The sequence below is a fragment of the Bombina bombina genome, chromosome 2 (assembly GCF_027579735.1).
Source record: "Bombina bombina isolate aBomBom1 chromosome 2, aBomBom1.pri, whole genome shotgun sequence".
In the NCBI taxonomy this organism is placed as follows: Eukaryota; Metazoa; Chordata; class Amphibia; order Anura; family Bombinatoridae; genus Bombina; species Bombina bombina.
Genome location: NC_069500.1, coordinates 33,211,033 through 33,237,710, shown reverse-complemented (window position 1 = coordinate 33,237,710; position 26,678 = coordinate 33,211,033). Strand labels below are relative to the sequence as shown.

Sequence of the window (26,678 nt, the reverse complement as noted above, 5' to 3'; positions counted from 1 at the left end):
TTCTTTCATGGCTTGGGGACTGCGAGTCCCACCCTGATGATTGACATATGCCACAGTTGTGATATTGTCTGTCTGAAAACAAATGAATGGTTCTCTCTTCAACAGAGGACACACTTGAAGAGCTCTGAAGATAGCACAGAGTTCTAAAATATTGATTGGTAACCTCACCTCTTGAGGATTCCAAACCCCTTGTGCTGTCAGGGATCCCCAGACAGCTCCCCAACCTGAAAGACTTGCATCTGTTGTGATCACAGTCCAGGTTGGACAAACTAAAGAGGCCCCTTGAACTATACAATGGTGATCTAACCACCAAGTCAGAGAGAGTCAAACATTGGGATTTAAGGATATTAATTGTGATATCTTTGTATTATCCCTGCACCATTGGTTCAGCATACAAAGCTGGAGAGGTCTCATATGAAAACGATGCTGCAGTCATGAGACCTAAAACTTCCATGCACATAGCCACTGAAGGGAATGACTGAGACTGAAGGTTCCGATAAGCTAAAACCAATTTTAATTGTCTCTTGTCTGTTATGGATACTGAATCTATCTGGAAACCTAAAAAGGTGACCCTTGTCTGAGGAATCAAAGAACTTTTTGATAAATTGATCCTCCAACCATGTCTTTGAAGAAACAACACTAGTTGATTCGTGCAGAATGTAAAGACTGAGCTAGTACCAAGATATTGTCCAAATAAGGAAATACTGCAATACCCCGTTCTCTGATTACAGAGAGTAGGGCACCGAGAACCTTTGAAAAGATTCTAGGAGCTGTCGCTAGGCCAAACGGAAGAGCGACAAATTGGTAATGCTTGTCTAGAAAAGAGAATCTCAGAAACTGATAATGGTCTTGATGAATCGGAATATGAAGATATGCATCCTGTAAGTCTATTGCGGACATATAATGCCCTTGATGAACAAAAGGCAGAATAGTCCTTATAGTCACCATTTTGAAAGATGGCACTCTTACATAACGATTCAAAATTTTCAGATCCAGAACTGGCCTGAATGAATTTTCTTTCTTTGGGACAATGAATATATTTGAATAAAACCCCAGACCCTGTTACTGAAACGGAACTGGTATGATTACCCCTGAAAACTCCAGGTCTGAAACACACTTCAGAAAAGTCTGAGCCTTTACTGGATTTGCTGGGATGCGTGAGAGAAAAAATCTTCTCACAGGAGGTCTTACTCTGAATCCTATTCGATACCCTTGAGAGACAATACTCTGAACCCATTGATTTTGGACAGAATCTGCCCAAATGTTTTGGAAGAATCTTAATCTGCCCCCTACCAGCTAAGCTGGAATGAGGGCCGCACCTTCATGCAGACTTGGGGGCTGGCTTTGGTTTCTTAAACGGTTTGGATTTACTCCAACTTGAAGAAGGTTTCCAATTGGAACCAGATTCTTTGGGGGAAGGATTAGGTTTCTGTTCCTTATTTTGTCGAAAGGAACGAAAACAGAAGCTTTAGATTTACCCTTAGGTCTTTTATCCTGAGGCAAAAAAACTCCCTTCCCCCCAGTGACAGTTAAAATAATTGAATCCAACTGAGAACCAGATAACTTATTACCTTGGAAAGAAAGAGATAGTAATCTAGAATTAGATACCATGTCAGCATTCCAATATTTGAGCCACAAAATAGCTAAAGACATACATTTAAAATCAATTTTGATGATATCAAAAATGGCATTACAGATAAAATGATTAGCATGTTGAAGCAAGCGAACAATAATAGATAAATCAGGATCCATTTCCTGATGCGCTAAACTTTCCAACCAAAAAGTTGATGCAGCTGCAACATCAGCCATAGAAATGGCAGGCCTGAGAAGATTGCCAGAATACAAATAAGCTTTCCTTAGATAAGATTCAAGTTTCCTCTTCTAAAGGATCTTTAGAAGAAGTACTATCTTCCATAGGAATATTAGTACGTTTGGCAAGAGTAGAAATAGCCCCATCATCTTTGGGGATCTTTTCACAAAACTCCAATCTATCTGCTGGCAAAGGATACGATTTTTTAAACCTTGAAGAAGGAATAAAAGAAGTACCAGGCCTATTTCATTCCTTATAAATCATATCAGAAATAGCATCAGGAACTGGAAAAACCTCTGGAGTAACCACAGGAGGTTTATAAACAGAATTTAAACGTTTACTAGTTTTAATATCAAGAGGACTGGTTTCCTCAATATCCAATGTAATCAACACTTCTTTTAACAAGGAACGAATATACTCCATTTTAAATAAATTAGTAATATTGTCAGTGTCAATATCTGAAGAAGGATCTTCTAAATCAGATAGATCCTCGTCAGAAGAGGATAATTCAGTATGTTGTCGGTCATTTGAAATTTCATCAACTTTATGAGAAGTTTTAAAAGACCTTTTACATTTATTAGAAGGCGGGATGGCAGACAAAGCCTTCTGAATCGCATCAGCAATAAAATCTTTTATATTCACAGGTATATCTTGTACATTAGATGTTGAAGGAACAACAGGCATAGTACTATTACTGATGGACACATTCCCTGCATGTAAAAGCTTATCATGACAGCTATTACATACCACAGCTGGAGATATAATCTCCACAAATTTACATCAAATGCACTTAGCTTTGGTAGAACTGTTATCAGGCAGCAGGGTTCCAACAGTGGTTTCTGAGACAGGATCAGATTGAGACATCTTGCAAATGTAAGAGAAAAAACAACATATAAAGCAAAATTACATAGAAATTAACATAGAAAAAGGCAAGAGGCACATAGGAATGGGGTTTTAAATAATGAAATTATTTGGCACCAAGTATGACGCACAACGTAACTGAAATTTTTTTGGGCACTAACAACATCCGGAAATGACACACTCGCGTCATTGAAGACGCAACCTTGTGCAAGGAACTCGCCGTTAACTAAGAAGCCGGAAATTACGAATTTGCGTCATCAGACACAACTTCTCGCCAAAAAAATTCTTGCGCCAAGAATGACGCAATAAACTTCAGCATTTTGCGCCCTCGCGAGCCTAATTTTGCCCGCAAAATTTTATGAAAAAAATAGAAATAGAATAGAAAAACGACTATACCCCAGGTAAGAAAAAATATTTTCATAAATATGCTTTTCCCAAATATGAAACTGAGAGTCTGCAAAACGAAATATACATAAACCTGACTCATGGCAAATATAAGTACAATACATATATTTAGAACTTTATATTTAATACATAAAGTGCCAAGCTGAGAGTGTCTTAAGTAATGAAAACCTACTTACCAAAAAACACCCGTCCACATGGCCAAACCAGTACTGAAACAGTTATCAGTAGAGGTAATGGAATATGAGAGTATATCGTCGATCTAAATAAGGGAGGTAGGAGATGAATCTCTACGACCGATAACAGAGAACCTAAGAAATAGATCTCCCGTGAGGAAAACCATTGCATTCAATAGGTGATACTCCCTTCACAACCCTCTGACATTCGCTGTACTCTGAGAGGAATCGGGCTTTAAAATGCTGAGAAGCGCATATCAACGTAGAATCTAAGCACAAACTTACTTCACCACCTCCATAGGAGGCAAAGTTTGTAAAACTGAATTGTGGGTGTGGTGAGGGGTGTATTTATAGGCATTTTGAGGTTTGGAAAACTTTGCCCTTCCTGGTAGGATTGTATATCCCATACGTCAATAGCTCATGGACTCTTGCCAATTACATGAAATAAATATATATGTAATAATAAAAGTTAAAAACATTTTCTATGTGAAGAACATAGGAATGTAAAATATGTGTAATGCACTTCTGGGCTCTTGATTTAGGTCTAATGCAGTGTCGGGTTAGCGCACATGAAAAATAACTAATCTTTAGGTGCATTATTGAATTATTAAATACTAGCCCTAAAGCCTGTGTACACGGGCCATTTTTTGCAGTAAAGCCAATCCCCCCCTTGCTCTCTCTCTATCCCCCCTTTCTTTTGCTCTCTCTGCCCCTCTCTTCTGCTCTCTCTCTCCCCCCTCTCTTTTGCTCTCTCCCTCTCTATTTTGCTCTCTCTCCCCCCTCTCTTTTGCTCTCTCTCCCCTCTCTTTTGTTCTGTCTCCCCTCTCTTTTGCTCTCTCTCTCTCCCTCTCTTTTGCTCTCACTCTACCCCCTCTCTTTTGCTCTCACTCTCCCCCCTCTCTTTTGCTCTCTCTCTCTCCCCCCTCTCTTTTGCTCTCTCTCTCCCCCTCTCTTTAGCTCTATCTGCCCCTCTCTTCTGCTCTCTCTCTCCCTCTCTCTCTCTATTTTGCTCTTTCTCTCCCCCCTCTCTTTTGCTCTCTCCCCCCTCTCTTTTGCTCTGTCTCCCCTCTCTTTTGCTCTGTCTCCCCCCTCTCTTTTGCTCTGTCTCCCCCCTCTCTTTTGCTCTCTCTCTCCCCCTCTCTTTTGCTCTCTCTCTCCCACTCTCTTTTGCTCTCTCTCTCCCCCTCTCTTTTGCTCTCTCACTTCCCCTCTCTTTTGCTCTCTATCTCCCCCTCTCTTTTCCTCCCTCTCTTTTGCGCTCTCACCCCCTCTCTTTTGCTCTCTTTATCCCTCCTCTTTTGCTCTATTTCCCCCTCTCTTTTGCTGTCTTTCCCCCTCTCTTTTGCTCTCTCTCTCCCCCCTTTATTTGGCTTTCCCCCCTTTCTTTTGCTGTCTCTCTCCCCCTCTCTTTCTCTCCACCTCTCTTTTGCTCTCTCTCTCTCCCCCTCTCTTTTGCTGTCTCTCTCCCTCTCTTTTCCTCTCTCTATCCCCCCTCTCTTTTGCTCTCTCTCTCTACCCCTCTCTTTTGCTCTCTCACCCTCTCTTTGCTCTCTTCCCCCCCTCTTTTGCTCTCTCTATCCCTCTCTTTTGCTGTCTCTATCCCCCCTTTCTTTTGCTCTCTTTACCCCCTCTAGCTTGCTCTCTCTCCCCCTCTCATTTGCTCTCTCTCCCCCCTCTCTTTTGCTCTCTCTCACCTTTCTCTTTTGCTCTCTCTCTCTCCCCCTTCTCCCCCCCTCTGTTATGCACAATCTCTCTCTCCCCTCTCTTTTGCGCTCTCCCCCCATTTTTTTGGTCTCTCTCTCTCCCTCTCCCTTTTGCGCTCTCTCTCTCCCCTCTCTTTTGCTCTCTCTCTCCCCCCTCTCTTTTTCCCACCTCTCTTTTACGCTCTCTCCCCTCTTTTGCTCTCTCTCCCCTCTCTTTTGCTCTCTCTCTCCTCTTTCTCCCCCTCTCTTTTGCTCTCTCTATCTCCCCTCTTTTACTCTCCCTTCCCCCTCTCTTTTGCTGTCTCTCTCTATACCCTCCTCTTTTCTCTCTCTCTATCCCCCCTCTTTTGAGCTCTCTCATGTCCGCCCCGCCCATGTCATGCACAACCCCGCCCGCATCATGCCTGGCCCCACCCACGTCATGTCTGGCCCCGACCCCATCACCCCCGGTCAGCCCAGAATCAGATGCCAGGTCAGTCTGGTGAAGGCCAGGTGTGTTTGTCCTTGCGCAGTCTCTACTGCGCATGACAGCTTCGGACTAACACACTTGGCCTTTTATATTATAGGATAACATTATACATACTGTAAAAATATATATATATATATATATATATATATATGCACACACACTGTATATACATATATATATACATACATTTACCCAGTGCCCTTCACTAATATTGGCACCCTTGGTAAATATGAGCAAAGAAGACTGTGAAAAATTGTCTTTATTGTTTAACCTTTTGATCTTTTGTTAAAATAAAATACACACGAATACTCTGCTCTCATGGATATCAAACAATTGGAAACACAACACAAGTTTAGCCAAAAAAAATAAAAATAAAAAATAAATAAAAAATATTTGTGTGGCACAAATGTTGCCACCCTTTTATTCAATATTTTGTGCTACCTCCCTTTGCCAAAATAACAGCTCTGAGTCGTCTCCTATAATGCCTGATGAGGTTGGAGAATATATGGCAAGGGATCTGACCATGGGGTAGATTTAACATGGGCCAAAAGGCCCCTGTTCCCCTTGTTTCCGCTCAAGCGTTTAGACCGCAGCTCTATAACTGGTCAGCCTGTTCTGGGGCCGCGGACAGAAATTAACCCGATCAAATACGATCGGGTTGATTGACACCCCCTGCTAGTGGCCTGCAAATCTGCAGGGGGCGGCATTGCACCAACAGTTCACAAGAACTGCTGGTGCAATGAGAAATGCCAACAGCGTATGCTGTCGGCATTTATTGATGTGCAGCGGACATGATACGCTACATCAAAATGTCTAGGTCCTCTGGAAGAAAAACAGCCCCAAAACATTAAAGAGCCACCACCATATTTAACCGTGGGCATGAGGTACTTTTCCATATGGCTACCTCTCTGTTTGATTGCCACATACTTTTGTTTTAATGATGTGCCAATAAAGGTTTTTGATTTTTATGCAGCCCTCTTTGCTGGTGCCTCTTGTTGTGCGGCTGTTCCTTTTTTGTTTTTTCAATTTCTTGCTCGACTTTCTTTGGCCGTTTTCAGCCTGCACCCCCCAGTTGAGTGACAGTGGTTTAGTCCTACTTCCGTTCGACCGTCAGATCATAGCGTTATTCTGGATCTGCAGCGGCGAGTAGATTACGTTTGTATACCTCTCTGTGTGTGCCAAGCCCACCTTTGGTGTTTATTGCCAAAAAGCTCTATTTTGGTTTCTTCAGACCATAGAACCCGATCCTATTTGAAGTTCCAAACTGAAGACACTTCAGGATGAGAGTAGAGGCTTTTTTCTTGAAACCCTTCCAAACAATTTGCGGTGATGTAGGTGGCATTGGATTGTAGTTTTAAAGACTTTCTGACCCCAAGATGCAACTTACTTCTGCAATTCTCCAGCTGTGATCATCTGGTATTACGAGTCTGGCAGGTACAGGTGTACTGCTCACTTTTTGTCCGCGACTCGAGCATACCGCAAATCCCCTTACGTTAATTGCGTAACCTATCTTTTCTATGGGATTTTCCTAACGCCGGTATTACGAGTCTTGGAGAAAGTGAGCGGTACACCCTCTCCTGTCAAGACTCCTACCACATTTAAAAGTCAGTAGTTAAGAGTTTTATGGGCTAACGCCGTAACATAAAACTCTTAACTAAAGTGCTAAAAAGTACACTAATACCCATAAACTACCTATTAACCCCTAAACCGAGGCCCCCCCACATCGCAAACACTTAACTAAACATTTTAACCCCTAATCTGCCGACCGGACATCACCACCACTGTAATAAATATATTAACCCCTAAACCGCCGCACTCCCGCCTCGCAAACACTAGTTAAAAAATATTAACCCCTAATCTGCCGTCCATAACATCGCCGACACCTACCTACATTTATTAACCCCTAATCTGCCGCCCCCAACGTCGCCACCACTATAATAAATGTATTAACCCCTAAACCTAAGTCTAACCCTAACACCCCCCTAACTTTTTTTCAGCCAGCTCAGCCCCATTGTTTCCTATGGGGAAATCGTGCACGAACACGTTACACCAGCTCACCGCTGACTTAAGCAACGCTGGTATTGAGGTGAGATGTGGAGCTAAATTTTGCTCAATGCTCACTTTTCTGAGGCTAACGCCGGCTTGCAGAAAACTCGTAATAAGAGCGTTGTCTTAAGTGAGCGGTGAGAAAAAAAGGCTCGTTAGCACCGCAAGCCTTACCGACAAAAACTCGTAATCTAGGCGAAAGTTTACCAAATCTAAATAGATTGAACACAAAGTAAAATAATAACAATATTTAATCTGAATACAAAGTATGTTTAGCATAAAAAAATAGATAAAAAAAAAAACAATGGTACTAATTTGCTTTAACAAACATTAATGTAGGAAATCTGCTTATTTTGTCTTTAATTTTTTTGTTAATAGTATGTTGGAAATATCCCCCTGTACTGTACCTTTTGGGGTGTAACGAGGGTTGAGAACGGCCGGCAGCACAAAGCGCACAGCGCCATCAGCCTCCAGCGGTAGCTCACGCACATAGCTCAGCGTCACTTCAGCCTCCTCACCAGGTGGCAAATTCCCCACAGTGCAGGTAAAGATGTCAGCAGAGCTCTGATCCTCCTCCAACAGGAAGGCCTGCTGACCCTGCTTAATGGCTTCATCATAGGTTTTGTGAGCCTGAGATAAACACATATACAGAGAGGTGAATTACATTTTGTGCAAACATTTTTCCCCAGGCCCTAAGTAGACATCTGCCATTTTAAATGGACATTAAATTTAACAACTCCTAGTAAAATGTTTAATTAAGGGAAACAAAACATATTGTAATATATATAGTTATTGTATCTTACCTGCCATTGCTGGAAAATAGTTAGGGGACATTTACCTGAGCCTGGAACATTCTACACAGTGATTGGTTAGCTTAGATCAAAAGTTTATTTACATCTACCCATAATTGGACACAGCAAAGGACACCAGGAACATGTATTTTATTAGGCTTTTCAAAAGGTGTATCCCATAACTGCTCTTAATTTGCAAAACGTTGTACAATATGCTAAAAATATGGTGTTGTAATAGCCCTATAAAATATTTATTTAACCTCTTCACTACCGGGACTTTCAGAGAAGAACGTAATAGAGCCTTGTTTATGTTTTTTTATTTACCTGTCATATTTATATTTAAGTAGACAACCCAAGGTATTAATCTAGGCCCATTTTGGTATATTGCATGCTATAATTTCACCGCCAAATGCGATCAAATTAAGAAAAAAAGTTTAACTTTTTCACAAACTTTGAGTTTCTCGCTGTAATAATTTACATAATAAGCTTCTCTGGGATCCCCTTTGTTCAGAAATAGCAGACATGTATGGCTTTGCTATTGCTTTTTGTTAATTAGAAGGCTGCTAATTGCAGCTGCACATTACACTTATTATTCCCGGCAATGAATGGTTTAATCAGGTAGCTTGTAAGGTTAATTTTAACTTTATAGTGTAGAGATTACCCTCCCACCTGACACTTCCCACCCTCAATCCCTACTTGATCCCTCCCAAACAGCTCCCTTCCCTCCCTCATCCCCCACTGGTCACCCCCATCTTAGGTACTGGCAGACAGTGTGAAAACTGAAGGCTTTTTTTAAATTAAATATTTTTTTTATATCTTTTAATATGTTCTGCAGTGTAGGATCCTCCCTCACCCTCCAACTTTCCTGATCCCTCACAAACAGCTCTCTAACCCTCCCTCTCTAACTAGTGCAGCCAGTACCTATAATAGGAATAAATAAGAAAGTTGCTTAAAATTGCATGTTCTATCTAAATCACGAAAAACATAATTTTGGTTAAGTATCCCTTTAAATTAAAACTGAAAAACGATCAGCTTCGGTTTTCCACAGAGCGTCATTACTTTCTATGGGCCAGATAATCAAACATTCTCTAGTCTGGAAAAAGATTAAAGTGCTGACTTCACAGGGGTAGAACTCACTAAATTTTCTATGAAAAGGGGAGGAACTTGGAAATTCCAGAGAGATGACAGCTCTCTGGGATATAATATTTCACATGGGAGAGAGAAGGTAACTGGAGAACCCCTGGGGCTGATATAAAAGCTCAGTTTGCATCAATTCCAAATTAAACTGAAATGTTTTCACTACAATTTAACTTGCTTTTGTCTGTATTTTAGTATATATTACTATTCTGTTAATTAAAATATGTGCCCAGTTGTAGAACTTTTTCACTTTCTGCAATGAGATTCTTTTAGTGAAACATTTTCATCAGATCATTTTGAAATACAAAATGTTTTTAAATTAGGCAGTTACATTAAAGCACCAGTTCAATTGCAATGTGTTGATTAACTGAAGAATAAAATTTTTTTAAAGTTTTATATTATAGTGCAGCAGTTGAAAATTGCATTGCAAATTAGCTGCAGACAATAAATTTTGTTAAGTTTTTAAAATATCTTGGGAAAAAATCACTGAGTGCCAGTCAACAATAAATGCACTGCTGCTTTGCAGCCCTGCACCATATTTGACTGTTCTCTTCAAACAGCACTTTGTACTGGATACATTATGTTAAGGAAAACTTACCCAGTGCAGCCAGAGCACAGTTCTGTTTTAGGAAAGAGCAGCGCTGCAAAGCAAAAAAGCCAATAGTTTCTGCATGTGCCCAATTCTTTCTGCAGACGTGCTGCATTTTCTGCAATGACATCTCAGATCACAGCATGTTCTGCCTTCGGGAGTAAGTGTATTGTTAATTTTGAGCAAACTTCACCTGCATATAGCTGGCGAGACAAATCAGTGAGACCAGCTCGTTTAAAATGCTTAGAAAATGTCACAAGACTGGTGAGAGAGCTTCAGACAAACCCTGGGAACCCCCCTGTTCAGCCAGGGAACTGCCCTGCCCCCCCCCCCCCCCCCCACACACACACTTTCCGAAACTGTCAGTTTACAATGGAACAAACACAAAGTGCAATGTAATTTTATAGAAAGTATGAAAGTAACACAGACATTTTAAAAGCATAATCAGAATGTGTAAAATCACTGCTAAATCAAAATTAAAATTTATTAAATTACAAATGAGAAAGTGCAAAGTTTCAATGTATTAATACTGAAAGGACTCAATCTGAAGCGTAAAGTAATATAAAATACAAAGCACAAAGTGTAATAAAACTCTCATGTCATGCAGGGCTATACTGCACTGGGCTTGCCTCTGCTTCACATACATAAGTGAGAGAGACCTCGCCATGCTGGGGAGTTCCACCCTTTTTCTTTTGAAAATTCAGTGAGTTTAGCCTTTGTGAAGTCTGTACTACATTTTGTCTCCAAGCTGGAGAATCTAAAGCTCTCTGCTCTGGCGAGATGATCTAAAGCTCTCTGCTCTGGTGAGATGATCTAAAACTCTCTGCTCTGGTGAGATGATCTAAAGCTCTCTGCTCTGGTGAGATGATCTAAAACTCTCTGCTCTGGTGAGATGATCTAAAGCTCTCTGCTCTGGTGAGATGATCTAAAACTCTCTGCTCTGGTGAGATGATCTAAAACTCTCTGCTCTGGCGAGATGATCTAAAGCTCTCTGCTCTGGAGAGATGATCTAAAGCTCTCTGCTCTGGAGAGATGATCTAAAGCTCTCTGCTCTGGCGAGATGATCTAAAACGCTCTGCTCTGGCGAGATGATCTAAAGCTCTCTGCTCTGGTGAGATGATCTAAAGCTCTCTGCTCTGGTGAGATGATCTAAAGCTCTCTGCTCTGGCGAGATGATCTAAAGCTCTCTGCTCTGGAGAGATGATCTAAAACTCTCTGCTCTGGCGAGATGATATAAACCTTTCTGCTTTGCCGTGATGATCTAAAGCTCTCTCAGCTTTGGGAAGATGATTTAAAACTATATGTTCTGGCAAGATGATCGAAAGCTTTCTGCTTTGCGAGATGATCTAAAACTCTCAGCTATAGTGAGATGATCTAAAGCTCTCTGCTCTGGTGAGATGATTTAAAGCTCTCTGCTCTGGCGAGATGATCTAAAGCTCTCTGCTCTGGCGAGATGATCTAAAGCTCTCTGCTCTGGCGAGATGATCTAAAGCTCTCTGCTCTGGCGAGATGATCTAAAGCTCTCTGCTCTGGTGAGATGATCTAAAGCTCTCAGCTATAGTGAGATGATCTAAAGCTCTCTGCTCTGGCGAGATGAACTAGAACTCTCTGCTCTGGCGAGATGATATAAAACTCTTTGCTTTGGCGAGATGATATAAAACTCTTTGCTCTGGAGAGATGATCTTAAGCTCTCTGCTCTGGTGAGATAATATTAAGCTCTCTGTTCTGGTGAGATGATCTAAAACTCTCTGCTCTGGCGAGATGATATAAAACTCTCTGCTTTGGAGAGATGATATAAAACTCTCTGCTTTGGAGAGATGATATAAAACTCTCTGCTCTGGCAAGATGATATAAATCTCTCTGCTCTGGTAAGATGATCTTAAGCTCTCTGCTCTGGTGAGATAATATTAAGCTCTCTGTTCTGGTGAGATGATCTAAAACTCTCTGCTTTGGCAAGATAATATAAAACTCTCTGCTCTGGCAAAATTATATAAATCTCTCTGCTCTGGTGAGATGATCTTAAGCTCTCTACTCTGGTGAGATTATCTAAAACTCTCTGCTCTGGTGAGATGATATAAAGCTTTCTGCTTTGGCGAGATGATGTAAAGCTCTCTCAGCTTTGGTGAGATGATCTAAAGCTATCTGCTCTGGTGAGATGATCTAAAGCTCTCTGCTCTGGTGAGATGATCTAAAGCTCTCGGCTCTGGTGAGATGATCTAATAGTCCTCTGCTCAGATGACATGATCTAAAGCTATCTGCTCAGGTGAGATGATCTAAAGTTTTCTGCTCTGGTGAGATGACCTAAAGCTCTCTGCTCTGGTGAGATGATCTAAAGCTCTCGGCTCTGGTGAGATGATCTAATAGTCCTCTGCTCAGATGACATGATCTAAAGCTATCTGCTCAGGTGAGATGATCTAAAGTTTTCTGCTCTGGTGAGATGACCTAAAGCTCTCTGCTCTGGTGAGATGATCTAAGATGTCTCATCAGTACTGTAAGGTCCCTATTTTTTTTTTAATAAAGGTAAATTTTACCTTGAGAGCTTTTTATCACACTAAGCAGGTTCTAGATGTGAGAGTAAGTTACAATATAATGCTAAAAAAAAAAACACTACAACAACAATATTGAACATGATTTCTCTATATGCCAGCAAGGGTTTTGACCATCAGGCCCTAAGTCTGGATGTGCAGTCATAATGTACTGGATCATTATTACCTTTTCCTTCTCCTGAAGCTCTGCTACAATTGTTTTTCCTTCAATAGTAGCCTCAAATCTATAAACAGCAGAGTCTTCATCCATAGGAAACACAAAAACTGCCTCCACTGCTTTCTCCTCTACATTCTTGTATTTCAGAGTTGCAGTTACATCAGCTACAAAACCTTTCACCTGGACATCAACCGAGATCCCACGTAGAGGGACTGGAAGGAAGACAAATATATATATATAAATTTAAATACATTTTCTCAAGATGGTATAAGGTATACAATTATACACTGACAAATTGCACAAAAGTAATTATTGGGGTCCCCCAAGGATCAGTACTGGGCCCTGTAATTTTTTATATAAATATTTTATATTATTAAATAGCCACACCTCTATTTTTGCAGATGATATAAAGTTGTGTAAGGTGATTATGGTAGTGTAAGGTAGCTAGTGTACTGAAACAAAATTAGGTGGCTGTCCCTCTAGTGGAAATGTAGAACCCTAGCTGAGGTTGTGTGTAGCAACTATGTTGCAAATTTAGGGGTGGGCTTCAACTTACCAGATTCAAACCCAGGGTTCCAGAGTTCTGCCTCTTTCTTCTTGGGATCACTGTCTGGAAGCTTTTCCCCTCTCACCTGTTCCCTAAATGTTCATAGTGTTGGTAGTGGCGGCAAGCAGGCCATCAGAAGGCTTCCTTAAGGTTGCTGGTTAGAGCCAAAGGTGGGGATAGGGTCAATTGGCCTAGTCTTGGTAAGCCCATAGCCATTAATGTATGGAGCTCCCCGAAGAGTAGTTTGCTGTATGGCTCATTACCTTGGTGCCTTAGAGGCTTTAGCCCCCTTTAGATATTTATCATCTCCTAGTAGCAGGAAGTCATGGCCCTACAATTGAAATTCGTAAGGGGGACAGTCAGGCTAATGGGCGAGGATGACATCCCCCAGGCAATGCCCTGGGTCTGCTGGCTGAAGATCCCCAGATCCTCTAGCTATATGGGGTTAGTTGTTAGGGCCTTGCTTGCAGCCACCATAAGTTAAGGCTTTACGAAGCCAAGTATAAACGTTTTAAAAGTTTATTACAAATAAATGTGACTATGATATGGTCTTATACCCAGCTCTGAGTGTTGTGTATTTATTGAGGGGTTTGAAGAGGGGAGTGTTTGCTTAATGTTTTAGGATTCAAAGTGACGACATGAGGGATCAGCACTTAAAGGGCCATGATACCCAAATGTTGAAGCACTTGAAAGTGATGCAGCATAGCTGTAAAAAGCTGACTAGAAAATATCACCTGAACATCTCTATGTAAAAAAGAAATATATTTTACCTCAAAAGTTCCTCCATAGCCACATCCCATTGTAAAGGACTCATAAGCAGCAAATCAGTATGTCTGTCCCGGGACAGCTAAGGGATTGAGCCTTGTGCACTCTCATGTTATTGCCCAATTTAGTTTAAGGAAGTTTACTTTTATTTTTTTTTTACCTGCAGCTGGACAGCAGCTGAGTATAACTTTTTACACAGAACTTACTCTGCTGAGCTGAGAAAATTGTGAGGTAAAATATCTTCCTTTTTTACATAGAGATGCTTAGGTGATATTTTCCTGTCAGCTTTTTACAGTTATACTGCATCAGTTTTAAGTGATTTAGCATATGAGTATTATGTCCCTTTAAGTCACTAGAGAATGGAATTGTTTTGCAAGGGGATTTACAAAAATTAGCGGAATTGGCTGGTAAATAGCAAATGAGATTTAATAGATTTAAATGTAAGATTCTACATTGGAAGTAAAATACACAGGCTACCAATTATTTAAATAGGACTAGACTTAGCAAACGAGAGGAGAAAAAGGATTTAAGTGTACTTATAGATAAGCTAGCATGTATTGAGGCAAGGGTGGAAAGCATAAATTTGTCTCTATATAAATTCTTGGTAAAACATCTTGAGCATGGAGTGCAGTTCTCAGAATCAATTTTACAAAAAAACACCACATAATTAGAAAAAGTTCAGAGAAGGGCCACAAAAACTAATAAGGGGAATGGTGGATTTAGACTATGAGGAGAGGTTAGCTAAATTCGGTCTGAGAGGGACCCAAATACAGAGAGTGCTGTTTTTTTCGAAGGCAGTTGTTTGTGACAAAAGAACATACTTTAGGACTAAAGGAAAAGAGATTTAATCTCCAGTGTCATGAAGTTTTTTCCCTGTAATTATGGAACACCTTGCCTAAGAAGGCAGTGAATTCCAATTCCTTAGATACATTTAAAAAAGGCTTAAATACATTTCTGGCAAAGAACAGAATCTATGGATATGCTTGCCTGTGTTAAATGAGTTGGATTTCTAATTGCATTAAAGGGACAGTATACACTAATTTTCATTTAACTGCATGTAATAGACCCTACTATAAAGAATATGCGCAGATACTGATATAAAAATCCAGTATAAAACCTTTTAAAAACTTACTAAGATGCTCCAAATTTAGCACAGTTGAGGTTAGGGACACCAACTGAAAGGGGCTGAGAGCAAAACTCCCCCCTCTCCCCCCTCCCCTGCATATGAAAAGCATCATTATACAAACAGAAGCAAGCTGAAGTCTATATACATCTGTATACATTGGGGCTTGGTTAGAAGTCTGAAAATCAGCACAATGTTTTTACAAACACCAGATAATCTTTATAATATAAATGGATCATCTACAAAACATTTATGCAAAGAAAAATCTAGTTTTAAGCCTTTGTACTGCAGTGCTTAAAGCACCACTAAAGTCAAAATTAAACTTTCATGATTCAGGTAGATGTGCACAATATTTTATATGCACACTGTGGCACCAGCTCCTATTGAACATGTGCAAGGATTCACAGAATATGGCTCTTACATGATGTAGTGGGAATTAAAATTGAACTTACTTTGAAATGTGTCAGAAAAACTTAAATTATGCTTACCTGATAATTTTCTTTTCTTCAGATGGAAAGAGTCCACAGCTGCATTCATTAATTTTGGGAATTCAGAATCTGGCCACCAGGAGGAGGCAGACACCCCAGCCAAAGGCTTAAATACTCCTCCCACTTCCCTCATCCCCCAGTCATTCTGCAGAGGAACAAGGAACAGTAGAAGAAATATTAAGCTGAAAAGGTGCCAGAAGAATAGAAATAACGGACGCCCCACAGAAAAACACGGGCGGGGAGCTGTGGACTCTTTGCATCTCCGGACTCTAACTTTCACCCATACTCTCAATGAGAGACTGACAGGACTACTTAAAACTCCAGTCCCATGCCGAAGAGTACTACCCTCCATAAGAGACTATCGAAAACTTCTGACACTTCTCTGTCAACCTCCTCAGACGAAAGGCAAAGAATGACTGGGGGATGAGGGAAGTGGGAGAGGTATTTAAGCCTTTGGCTGGGGTGTCTTTGCCTACTCCTGGTGGCCAGGTTCTGAATTCCCAAAAGTAATGAATGCAGCTGTGGGCTCTTTCCATTTATGAAGAATAAAGTGATTTTGCATTGTCTTTTTATTATGTACTAGTCCTAAAGCCCATGTACACGAGACAAAAGCCCCTCTCCCTCCTTCCTTCCCCTTCACTGCCACTCTCAACTTTTTTTTTTCTGTTGAGTTTTAAAAACTGCAAAATATATTTCCAAACATAAATTTAAAAAGGATAACAAGAGAACAAACATAATTTGATAATTATAAGTAAATTATAAATTTGTTTTGTAACTGGAGGTTGGAGCCCTAAGATCAGAAAAAAGTAATAGAAATCTAAATCTGTTTCAGATTTTAGTATTCTCATGTCTAAAAATAAGGAAAGTGGAGAGCCGATTAAGTGCGCAGCAACTTAAAGTGAAAGTAAACCCTAACGTTGTACAAACGCTAGGGTTTACTTTTGAAACAAATAAAGGGCACTTTCATTCATGAAGTATAAGATACTTCATGTAGAAAGCTCCTTTATTTGATTCAATCGGTCGCCGTTTTTAGCTGCTACGGCAGCCCACGGCTAAAAAAAAATTTTTGGCTTAGAGTTGACGTTTTCACCTCTTAGCCAATAGCCGTGTGGTAAATCTGGCTTGGCGCCCATGGGAGCCGGATTTACCGCACTGCTATTGGCTAAGAGGTGAAAACGTCATCTCTTAGCCAAAAGTTTTTTTAGCCGTGCTCTGCTGTAGGAGCTAAGAGCAGCAAGTGATTGAATCAAATAAAGGAGCTTTCTACATGAAGTATCTTATACTTCATGAATGAAAGTGCCCTTTATTTGTTTCAATAGTAAACCCTAGCATTTGTACAACGTTGGGGTTTACTTTCACTTTAAGGCTTAACTTTTGTCTGGATTGCTAGGTGTATTGCTGTCTAGGTGTCTTAGCTGGTCTGACAGCTAGAGGGAGATGTTGCAGAGCCTATATTAGTGTCTGCAGGCAGGAAGTAGGGTCACTAACCTGTTTCTTGTCTTTCCTCCCTTCCCTCCCAAGTTAGAGATGCTCGGTTCCAGTTATGGATGGTGTGTTCCAGTGGACTGTGGTCTGCGAAGATGCCAGCAATAGTATCACTTTGGCTGGGGGCTGAATAATCATTCGGACCTTAGTAAGCCCAAAGTGTTGTACTTTTGCTCTTAGGGACCCCCCTTCGGAACTAACAGTCTTTTGGCCGAGGAACCGTTGTCTTAGGAGTTCGGGGGTCCCTCAACTCCAGTTATGTAGGAACATGGTGTCATGTTTCCTGTTGCGGCGGCAGCAAGGGTGTAACAAATCTCCAGTTGGGGCAGCCTGGCGGGGGGAAAAGAGGAGGGGGACAGGCGAGCACATTCAACGTCAGCCGCAAGGGCTAACGCTCAGTGGCTCCCTGCACGGTGGCTCCCTCCTAAAAAAGCCCTCCAGGCTGTCGGAATGGGAGGCACCCCCATTCTTTTAGGGCGGTCACACCCCTTTCTTAGGAGTTTTAGGAAAGGGATGTTCTTGCTGGCCAACGCTAAGTTATTATTATTAAGTTATTTAAGTTTAAGTATTAAGTTATTCTTTAATAAATGTAAACCTTGTCCCCGGATGGGGAGGGGTTTTTCTCTCCCATAACTGGTGTCTGTGTGTTTATTGGGGTTATTGGGTTAAGGGTATTGCATCACATAGCAGGTAAGGTATAGAAAGTTTTACCCTTAAGTTAGCAGAACTCTTATTAAGTAATATGTTGGGTCACATTTTGCCCAGTGGGAGGTTTATGCTTGTAGAACAGCAGTCTCTTTTCATTCAAAATATTGTGTAATAAAAAATAGCATTATACAATTGTATGGTTTGTAATACACACCAGACGTCTTACTCAAACCTAACAAGTGCTTTGCAAAATGTTTAAAAGCTGATAAAGTTACTGATAATGTAGCCAGGGTGTTTTTTGCCTCGTGCATAGGGTTGAGAACTTTATTTGAAGTAAATAAGGGAGATTAAGGAATTGACAAATTTCATGTTGGAAATCAAAAAATGATATAGTAGTTACTTAAAAAAAACTGATACAGTTGGCAACCCTACTTGTGCATCAGAAAGACAAAAACAAAGATAGAGGTAAAGATAAAGATTATTTTTTCCGATCTTAAAGGAATAGTCTAGTCCAAATTAAACTTTAAAGGGATAGTAAAGTCCAAATTAAACTTTCATGATTCAGTTAGGGGATGCAATTTTAAATAACTTTTACTTTTATTATCAAATGTGCTTTGTTCTCTTGGTATTCTTAGTTGAAAGCTTAACCTAGGTAGGCTCATATGCTATTTCTAAGCCCTTGAAGGTCGCCTCTCATCTAAATGCATTTGACAGTTTTTCACAGCTAGAGGGTGTTAGTTCATGTGTTTCATATAGATAACACTGTGCTCATGCACATGAAGTTATTTAAGAGTCAGCACTAATTGCCTGAAATGCAAGACAGCAGAGGCTTAAAGGGACATAATACTCATATGCTAAATCACTTGAAACTGATGCAGTATAACTGTAAAAAGCTGACAGGAAAATATCACCTGAGCATCTCTATGTAAAAAAGGAAGACATTTTACCTCACAATTTCATCAACTCAGTAGAGTAAGTGCTGTGTAAAAAGTAGTGATGCACCGAAATGGAAATTCTGGACCGAAACCGAATCCGAAAATCTAGTGGATGCAATTTTAAATAACTTTCTAATTTACTTTTATCATCAAATGTGCTTTGTTCTCTTGGTATTCTTAGTTGAAAGCTTAACCTAGGTAGGCTCATATGCTATTTCTAAGCCCTTGAAGGTCGCCTCTCATCTAAATGCATTTGACAGTTTTTCACAGCTAGAGGGTGTTAGTTCATGTGTTTCATATAGATAACACTGTGCTCATGCACATGAAGTTATTTAAGAGTTAGCACTAATTGCCTGAAATGCAAGACAGCAGAGGCTTAAAGGGACATAATACTCATATGCTAAATCACTTGAAACTGATGCAGTATAACTGTAAAAAGCTGACAGGAAAATATCACCTGAGCATCACTATGTAAAAAAGGAAGATATTTTACCTCACAATCTCCTCAGCTTAGCAGAGTAAGTGCTGTGTAAAAAAATGTTTCTGCAAACAAATTTCGGTGCATCCCTACTTAAAACAATATTAAATATCAATAATACTGTATTATTCTGTATTTAGTTCTGTGTAACAGAATCCGATTTAACAGTATTTTTTTTTTTTACCAATTATCCAAATAAAGTATAGTCCTAGAAAACTATTATATGAGAAACAGTATGTCAAGAAATGAACTCAAACAGCAGCTCTAGGCTAGCATCAAATTTGAAATATGCTACACAATAATTTTACCGAAAATAACAGGCAAAAAAAAATGAAAACCGAAATAGCCAAAAATGCCAGTTTCTGCGGCCGAAATTTCGGTGTATCCCTAGTAAAAAGTTATACTCAGCTGCTGCTCAGCTGCAGGTAAAAAAAAAAATTAAAAAATGAAGAAATGAACAGCAGCCAATCAGCATCAGCAGTGCTGAGGTCATGAACTCTTTTACTGTGATCTCATGAGATTTGACTTAACTCTCATGAGATTTAATTGTAAACTTCCTTACACTGAATAGGGAAATAACATGAGAGTGCACGAGGCTCATCCCTTCAGCTGTCCCGGGACAGACATACTGATTTGCTGCTTAGAAATCCTTTACAATGGGATGTGGCTTCTGAGGAACTTTTGAGGTAAAAAATCTTTCTTTATTACATAGAGATGTTCAGGTGATATTTTCTAGTCAGCTTTTTACAGCTATGCTGCATCACTTTCAGGTGTTTAAACATTTGGGTATTATGGCCCTTTAAATACAAGGTAATTACAGAGGTAAAAAGTATATTTCTATAACAGCGTTGTTTATGCAAAACTGGGGAATGGTTATCTTTCTTTTTAAACAATAATATTTTTGGCGTTTACTATACCTTTAATGATTCAGTTAGAGCAGCAATTTTAAGCAACTTTCTAATTTATTCCTATTATCATTTTTCTTTGTTGTCTTGGTATCTTTACTTGAAAAAGCAAGAATGTAAGCTTAGGAGCCGGCCCATTTTTGGTTCAGCACCTGGGTAGCGCTTTCTAATTGGTGTCTAAATGTCCAATCAGCAAGCGCTACCCAGGTGCTAAACCCAAAAAAAGTCTGGCTCCTACGCTTACATTCAAATAAAGATACCAAGCGAACGAAGAAAAATTGATAATAGGAGTAAATTAGAAAGTACCTTAAAATTGCTGCTCTATCTGAATCATGAAAGTTTAATTTTCACTAGACCTTTAAAGAATAAAGTGTACAGGACAGGCATGGGGACTCACCTTGTTTTTTTGATGCCACAATAATAAGACCACAGCAGAAACCCATGTTGCCAACTGAGCTGCAAAGAACTGAGAAAGAAATGTTTTGTTAATACAAAAATGTTGTCAAATTATTTTTTTGCAAATATTTTATGCTCCTTGTAATAAAGCACTTTAAAGAGCCAATTTAAAGGGCCATTATACACTCATTTTTTCTTTGCATAAATGTTTTGTAGATGATCTATTTATATAGCCCATAAAGTTGTTTTTTTAAAAAAATTGTATAGTTTTGTTTATTTTTAAATAACATTGCTCTGATTTTCAGACTCCTAACCAAGCCCCAAAGTTTTATGTGAATACCGTCAGCTACCTTCTCCAGCTTGCTCCTGTTTGTGTAAAGGGTCTTTTCATATGCAAAAGAAGGGGGAGGGGGGAGTGTCTTATTTGCCACTTGCAGTGGGCTTTCCAGCTACCTTTTCAACAGAGCTAAACTGAGAGCTTCTAAGTAAGTTTTTAAACAGTTTTATACTGGATTTTTATATCAGTATCTGTGCATCTTATTCTTTATAGTAGTGTCTATTACATGCAGTTATATGAAAATGAGTGTATACTGTCCCTTTAATTTGAACTGCATTAATCTATTTGAAAAATCCCAATGGTTGATAAGAATCCTTTAGAAAAGCTTCATTTAGAAAATGATTCGTCTACACAAAACGCCTCAGACTTTAATGGTGAATTTTGCAGAAAAATCATTAACAAAAATTTTTGATCAACCCCAACGTTTGTAATATACATTAATTATCCAAACGCTGCTAGTTAGAGCAGTTTTGTTTTTGTGTACGCACAGTGTCCCAGGCATACGCCAGTAGGCTTCATGGCTACACATTACTGTCTTGTGCATGCTGCTGATGAAGACAGTTTGTAACACTCTACATAGTGATTGGTTAGCTCAGAGCACATGCTCATTTTCATCGGTCCTTAATGAGACCAGGAACATGCACTCCACTAGGTGTGAGACTGAGCTGCTCTTGATTTGCAAAACAGTGTAAATTGTGCCAAAATCCCAATACTAATGATTTTAAAACATTTAGGGCCAGATTACGAGTGGAGTGCAAATTAACGATTCAGTTCAAGCGTTAATTGCGCTAGAAGTAAGTTTTTTGTGCTTGTCGGGTTGCGCTCATATTACGAGTTGAAAGTAAACCGTTTTCGATCTCGCGCTAACCCAACAAGTGCAAAAAGCGAACTTAGAATAATATTGCATGTACGTTCATGTATTCCCCCATAGAAGTCAATGGAGAAAAATAAGGGAAAAAACAGCCCATTCTCACGCAAACACGATCACATATTCTCATGTGTGCCAACCCAACATGAAAATATTATTATTTCACATTCCAATGTTCTTCACATACGAGAATATGTTCTATTTATTCATAAATACATATTTCTACATACCCTATGTCTGATGGTTGTTTGCACAAATATATTTATACCTATATACATACACACGATTATATATATAGGTATAGATATATACATAGGGATATCTATTTACAAATACATAGAACATATTCTGCTATGTGAAGAACATTGGAATGTCAAATATTTACAGAAAAAACATAGTTAAAAACAGAATTTATGCTTACCTGATAAATTACTTTCTCCAACGGTGTGTCGGGTCCACGGCGTCATCCTTACTTGTGGGATATCTCTTCCCCAACAGGAAATGGCAAAGAGTCCCAGCAAAGCTGGCCATATAGTCCCTCCTAGGCTCCGCCCACCCCAGTCATTCGACCGACGGACAGGAGGAAATATATATAGGAGAAACCATATGGTACTGTGGTGACTGTAGTTAGAGAAAATAATTCATCAGACCTGATTAAAAAACCAGGGCGGGCCGTGGACCGGACACACCGTTGGAGAAAGTAATTTATCAGGTAAGCATAAATTCTGTTTTCTCCAACATTGGTGTGTCCGGTCCACGGCGTCATCCTTACTTGTGGGAACCAATACCAAAGCTTTAGGACACGGATGAAGGGAGGGAGCAAATCAGGTTACCTAAACGGAAGGCACCACAGCTTGCAAAACCTTTCTCCCAAAAATAGCCTCCGAAGAAGCAAAAGTATCAAATTTGTAAAATTTGGCAAAAGTGTGCAGTGAAGACCAAGTCGCTGCCTTACATATCTGGTCAACAGAAGCCTCGTTCTTGAAGGCCCATGTGGAAGCCACAGCCCTAGTGGAGTGAGCTGTGATTCTTTCAGGAGGCTGCCGTCCGGCAGTCTCATAAGCCAATCGGATGATGCTTTTAAGCCAAAAGGAAAGAGAGGTAGAAGTCGCTTTTTGACCTCTCCTTTTACCAGAATAAACAACAAACAAGGAAGATGTTTGTCTGAAATCTTTTGTAGCCTCTAAATAGATTTTTAGAGCACGGACTACGTCCAAATTGTGTAACAAACGTTCCTTCTTTGAAACTGGATTCGGACATAAAGAAGGTACAACTATCTCCTGGTTAATATTTTTGTTAGAAACAACCTTAGGAAGAAAACCAGGCTTAGTACGCAAAACCACCTTATCTGCATGGAACACCAGATAGGGCGGAGAACACTGCAGAGCAGATAACTCTGAAACTCTTCTAGCAGAAGAAATTGCAACCAAAAACAAAACTTTCCAAGATAGTAACTTAATATCTATGGAATGTAAAGGTTCAAACGGAACCCCTTGAAGAACTGAAAGAACTAGATTTAGACTCCAGGGAGGAGTCAAAGGTCTGTAAACAGGCTTGATCCTAACCAGAGCCTGAACAAATGCTTGAACATCTGGCACAGCTGCCAGTCTTTGTGTAGTAAGACAGATAAAGCAGAGATCTGTCCCTTTAGAGAACTTGCAGATAATCCTTTCTCCAAACCTTCTTGTAGAAAGGAGAGAATCTTAGGAATTTTTATCTTATTCCATGGGAATCCTTTGGATTCACACCAACAGATATATCTTTTCCATATTTTATGGTAAATCTTTCTAGTTTCCGGTTTTCTGGCCTGAACCAGAGTATCTATCACATAATCTGAAAACCCACGCTTCGATAGAATCAAGCGTTCAATCTCCAAGCCGTCAGCTGGAGGGAGACCAGATTTGGATGTTCGAATGGACCCTGAACAAGAAGGTCCTGTCTCAAAGGTAGCTTCCACGGTGGAACCGATGACATATTCACCAGGTCTGCATACCAAGTCCTGCGTGGCCACGCAGGAGCTATCAAGATCACAGAGGCCCTCTCCTGATTGATCCTGTCTACCAGCCTGGGAATGAGAGGAAACGGTGGAAATACATAAGCTAGGTTGAAGGTCCAAGGTGCTACTAGTGCATCTACTAGAGTCGCCTTGGGATCCCTGGATCTGGACCCGTAGCAAGGAACCTTGAAGTTCTGACGAGACGCCATCAGATCCATGTCTGGAATGCCCCATAATTGGGTTATTTGGGCAAAGATCTCCGGGTGGAGTTCCCACTCCCCCGGATGGAATGTCTGACGACTCAGAAAATCTGCCTCCCAGTTTTCCACACCTGGGATGTGGATCGCAGACAGGTGGCAGGAGTGATCCTCCGCCCATTGAATTATTTTGGTCACTTCTTTCATCGCCAGGGAACTCCTTGTTCCCCCCTGATGATTGATATACGCAACGGTCGTCATGTTGTCTGATTGGAACCTTATGAATCTGGCCTTTGCTAGTTGAGGCCAAGCCCTGAGAGCATTGAATATCGCTCTCAGTTCCAGAATGTTTATCGGGAGAAGAGACTCTTCCCGAGACCATAGACCCTGAGCTTTCAGGGATTCCCAGACCGTGCCCCAGGCCACTAGACTGGCGTCGGTCATGACAATGACCCACTCTGGTCTGCGGAAGCTCATTCCCTGGGACAGATGGTCCAGGGTCAGCCACCAACGGAGTGAATCTCTGGTCTTCTGATCTACTTGAATCATTGGAGACAAGTCTGTATAATCCCCATTCCACGGTTTGAGCGTGCAAAAGGAACTATGTCCATTGCTGCAACCATCAACCCTACTACTTCCATGCACTGCGCTATGGAAGGACGAGGAACAGAATGAAGAGCTTGACAAGAGCTTAGAAGTCTTGATTTTCTGACCTCTGTCAGAAAAATCCTCATTTCTAAGGAATCTATTATTGTTCCCAAGAAGGGAACTCTTGTCGATGGAGACAGAGAACTTTTTTCTATGTTCACCTTCCATCTGTGTGATCTGAGAAAGGCCAGAACGATGTCTGTATGAGCCTTTGCTTTTGACAGGGACGACGCTTGTATTAGAATGTCGTCCAAGTAAGGTACTACTGCAATGCCCCTCGGTCTTAGAACCGCTAGAAGGGACCCTAGCACCTTTGTGAAAATCCTTGGAGCAGTGGCTAACCCGAATGGGAGGGCCACAAACTGGAAATGCTTGTCCAGAAAAGCGAACCTTAGGAACTGATGATGTTCTTTGTGGATAGGAATATGTAGGTACGCATCCTTTAGATCCACGGTAGTCATAAATTGACTTTCCTGGATAGTGGGTAGAATCGTTCGAATGGTTTCCATCTTGAACGATGGTACCCTGAGAAATTTGTTTAGGATCTTCAAATCCAAAATTGGTCTGAAAGTTCCCTCTTTTTTGGGAACTACGAACAGATTGGAATAAAATCCCATTCCTTGTTCCTTTATTGGAACTGGGTGTATCACTCCCATTTTTAACAGGTCTTCTACACAATGTAAGAATGCCTGTCTCTTTATTTGGTTTGAGGATAAGTGAGACATGTGGAACCTTCCCCTTGGGGGTAGTTCCTTGAATTCCAGGAGATAACCTTGAGAAACTATTTCTAGCGCCCAGGGATCCTGAACATCTCTTGCCCAAGCCTGAGCAAAGAGAGAGAGTCTGCCCCCCACTAGATCCGGTCCCGGATCGGGGGCTACTCCTTCATGCTGTTTTGTTAGCAGCGGCAGGCTTCTTGGCCTGCTTACCCTTGTTCCAGCCTTGCATCGGTTTCCAGGCTGGTTTGGGTTGTGAGGCATTACCCTCTTGCTTAGAGGATGCAGAATTAGAGGCCGGTCCGTTCCTGAAATTGCGAAAGGAACGAAAATTAGAATTATTTTTAGCCTTGAAAGACCTATCTTGTGGAAGGGCGTGGCCCTTTCCCCCAGTGATGTCTGAAATAATCTCTTTCAATTCTGGTCCAAATAGAGTTTTACCTTTGAAAGGGATGTTAAGCAATTTTGTCTTGGATGACACATCCGCTGACCAAGACTTTAGCCAAAGCGCTCTGCGCGCCACGATAGCAAACCCTGAATTTTTCGCCGCTAATCTAGCTAATTGCAAAGCGGCATCTAAAATAAAAGAGTTAGCCAATTTAAGTGCGTGAACTCTGTCCATAACCTCCTCATATGGAGTCTCTCTACTGAGCGACTTTTCTAGTTCCTCGAACCAGAACCACGCTGCTGTAGTGACAGGAACAATGCATGAAATTGGTTGTAGAAGGTAACCTTGCTGTACAAAAATCTTTTTAAGCAAACCTTCCAATTTTTTATCCATAGGATCTTTGAAAGCACAACTATCTTCGATAGGAATAGTAGTGCGTTTGTTTAGAGTAGAAACTGCCCCCTCGACCTTAGGGACTGTCTGCCATAAGTCCTTTCTGGGGTCGACCATAGGAAATAATTTCTTAAATATAGGGGGGGGAACAAAAGGTATGCCAGGCTTTTCCCACTCCTTATTTACTATGTCCGCCACCCGCTTGGGTATAGGAAAAGCGTCGGGTGCACCGGAACCTCTAGGAACTTGTCCATCTTGCATAATTTCTCTGGAATGACCAAGTTGTCATAATCATCCAGAGTAGATAACACCTCCTTAAGCAGTGCGCGGAGATGTTCTAATTTAAATTTAAATGTCACAACATCAGGTTCAGCTTGTTGAGAAATTTTTCCTGAATCTGAAATTTCTCCATCTGACAAAACCTCCCTCATGGCCCCTTCAGATTGGTGTGAGGGTATGACAGAACAATTATCATCAGCGCCCTCCTGCTCTTCAGTGTTTAAAACAGAGCAATCACGCTTTCTCTGACAAGTAGGCATTTTGGATAAAATATTTGCTATGGAGTTATCCATTACAGCCGTTAATTGTTGCATGGTAATAAGCATTGGCGCACTAGATGTACTAGGGGCCTCCTGCGTGGGCAAAACTGGTGTAGACACAGTAGGAGATGATGTAGTA

General features: G+C 40.6%; 1 protein-coding gene across 4 annotated transcripts in view; it reads right to left on the bottom strand.

Moving 5' to 3' along the window:
• LOC128648386 (von Willebrand factor A domain-containing protein 5A) overlaps positions 1-26,678 on the bottom strand; it is a 201,716-nt gene that overhangs the window by 117,745 nt on the left and 57,293 nt on the right. For all 4 annotated transcript variants that reach the window (XM_053700994.1, XM_053700993.1, XM_053700995.1 and 1 more), the window contains exons 2-4: positions 20,459-20,527; positions 12,697-12,899; positions 7,875-8,097 (exon numbers count right to left, since the gene is read on the bottom strand). In XM_053700994.1, the coding sequence (XP_053556969.1) occupies positions 7,875-8,097; positions 12,697-12,899; positions 20,459-20,504 (472 nt within the window). In that variant the 5' untranslated portion in view covers positions 20,505-20,527. The remainder of the gene's footprint in view (positions 1-7,874; positions 8,098-12,696; positions 12,900-20,458; positions 20,528-26,678) is intronic.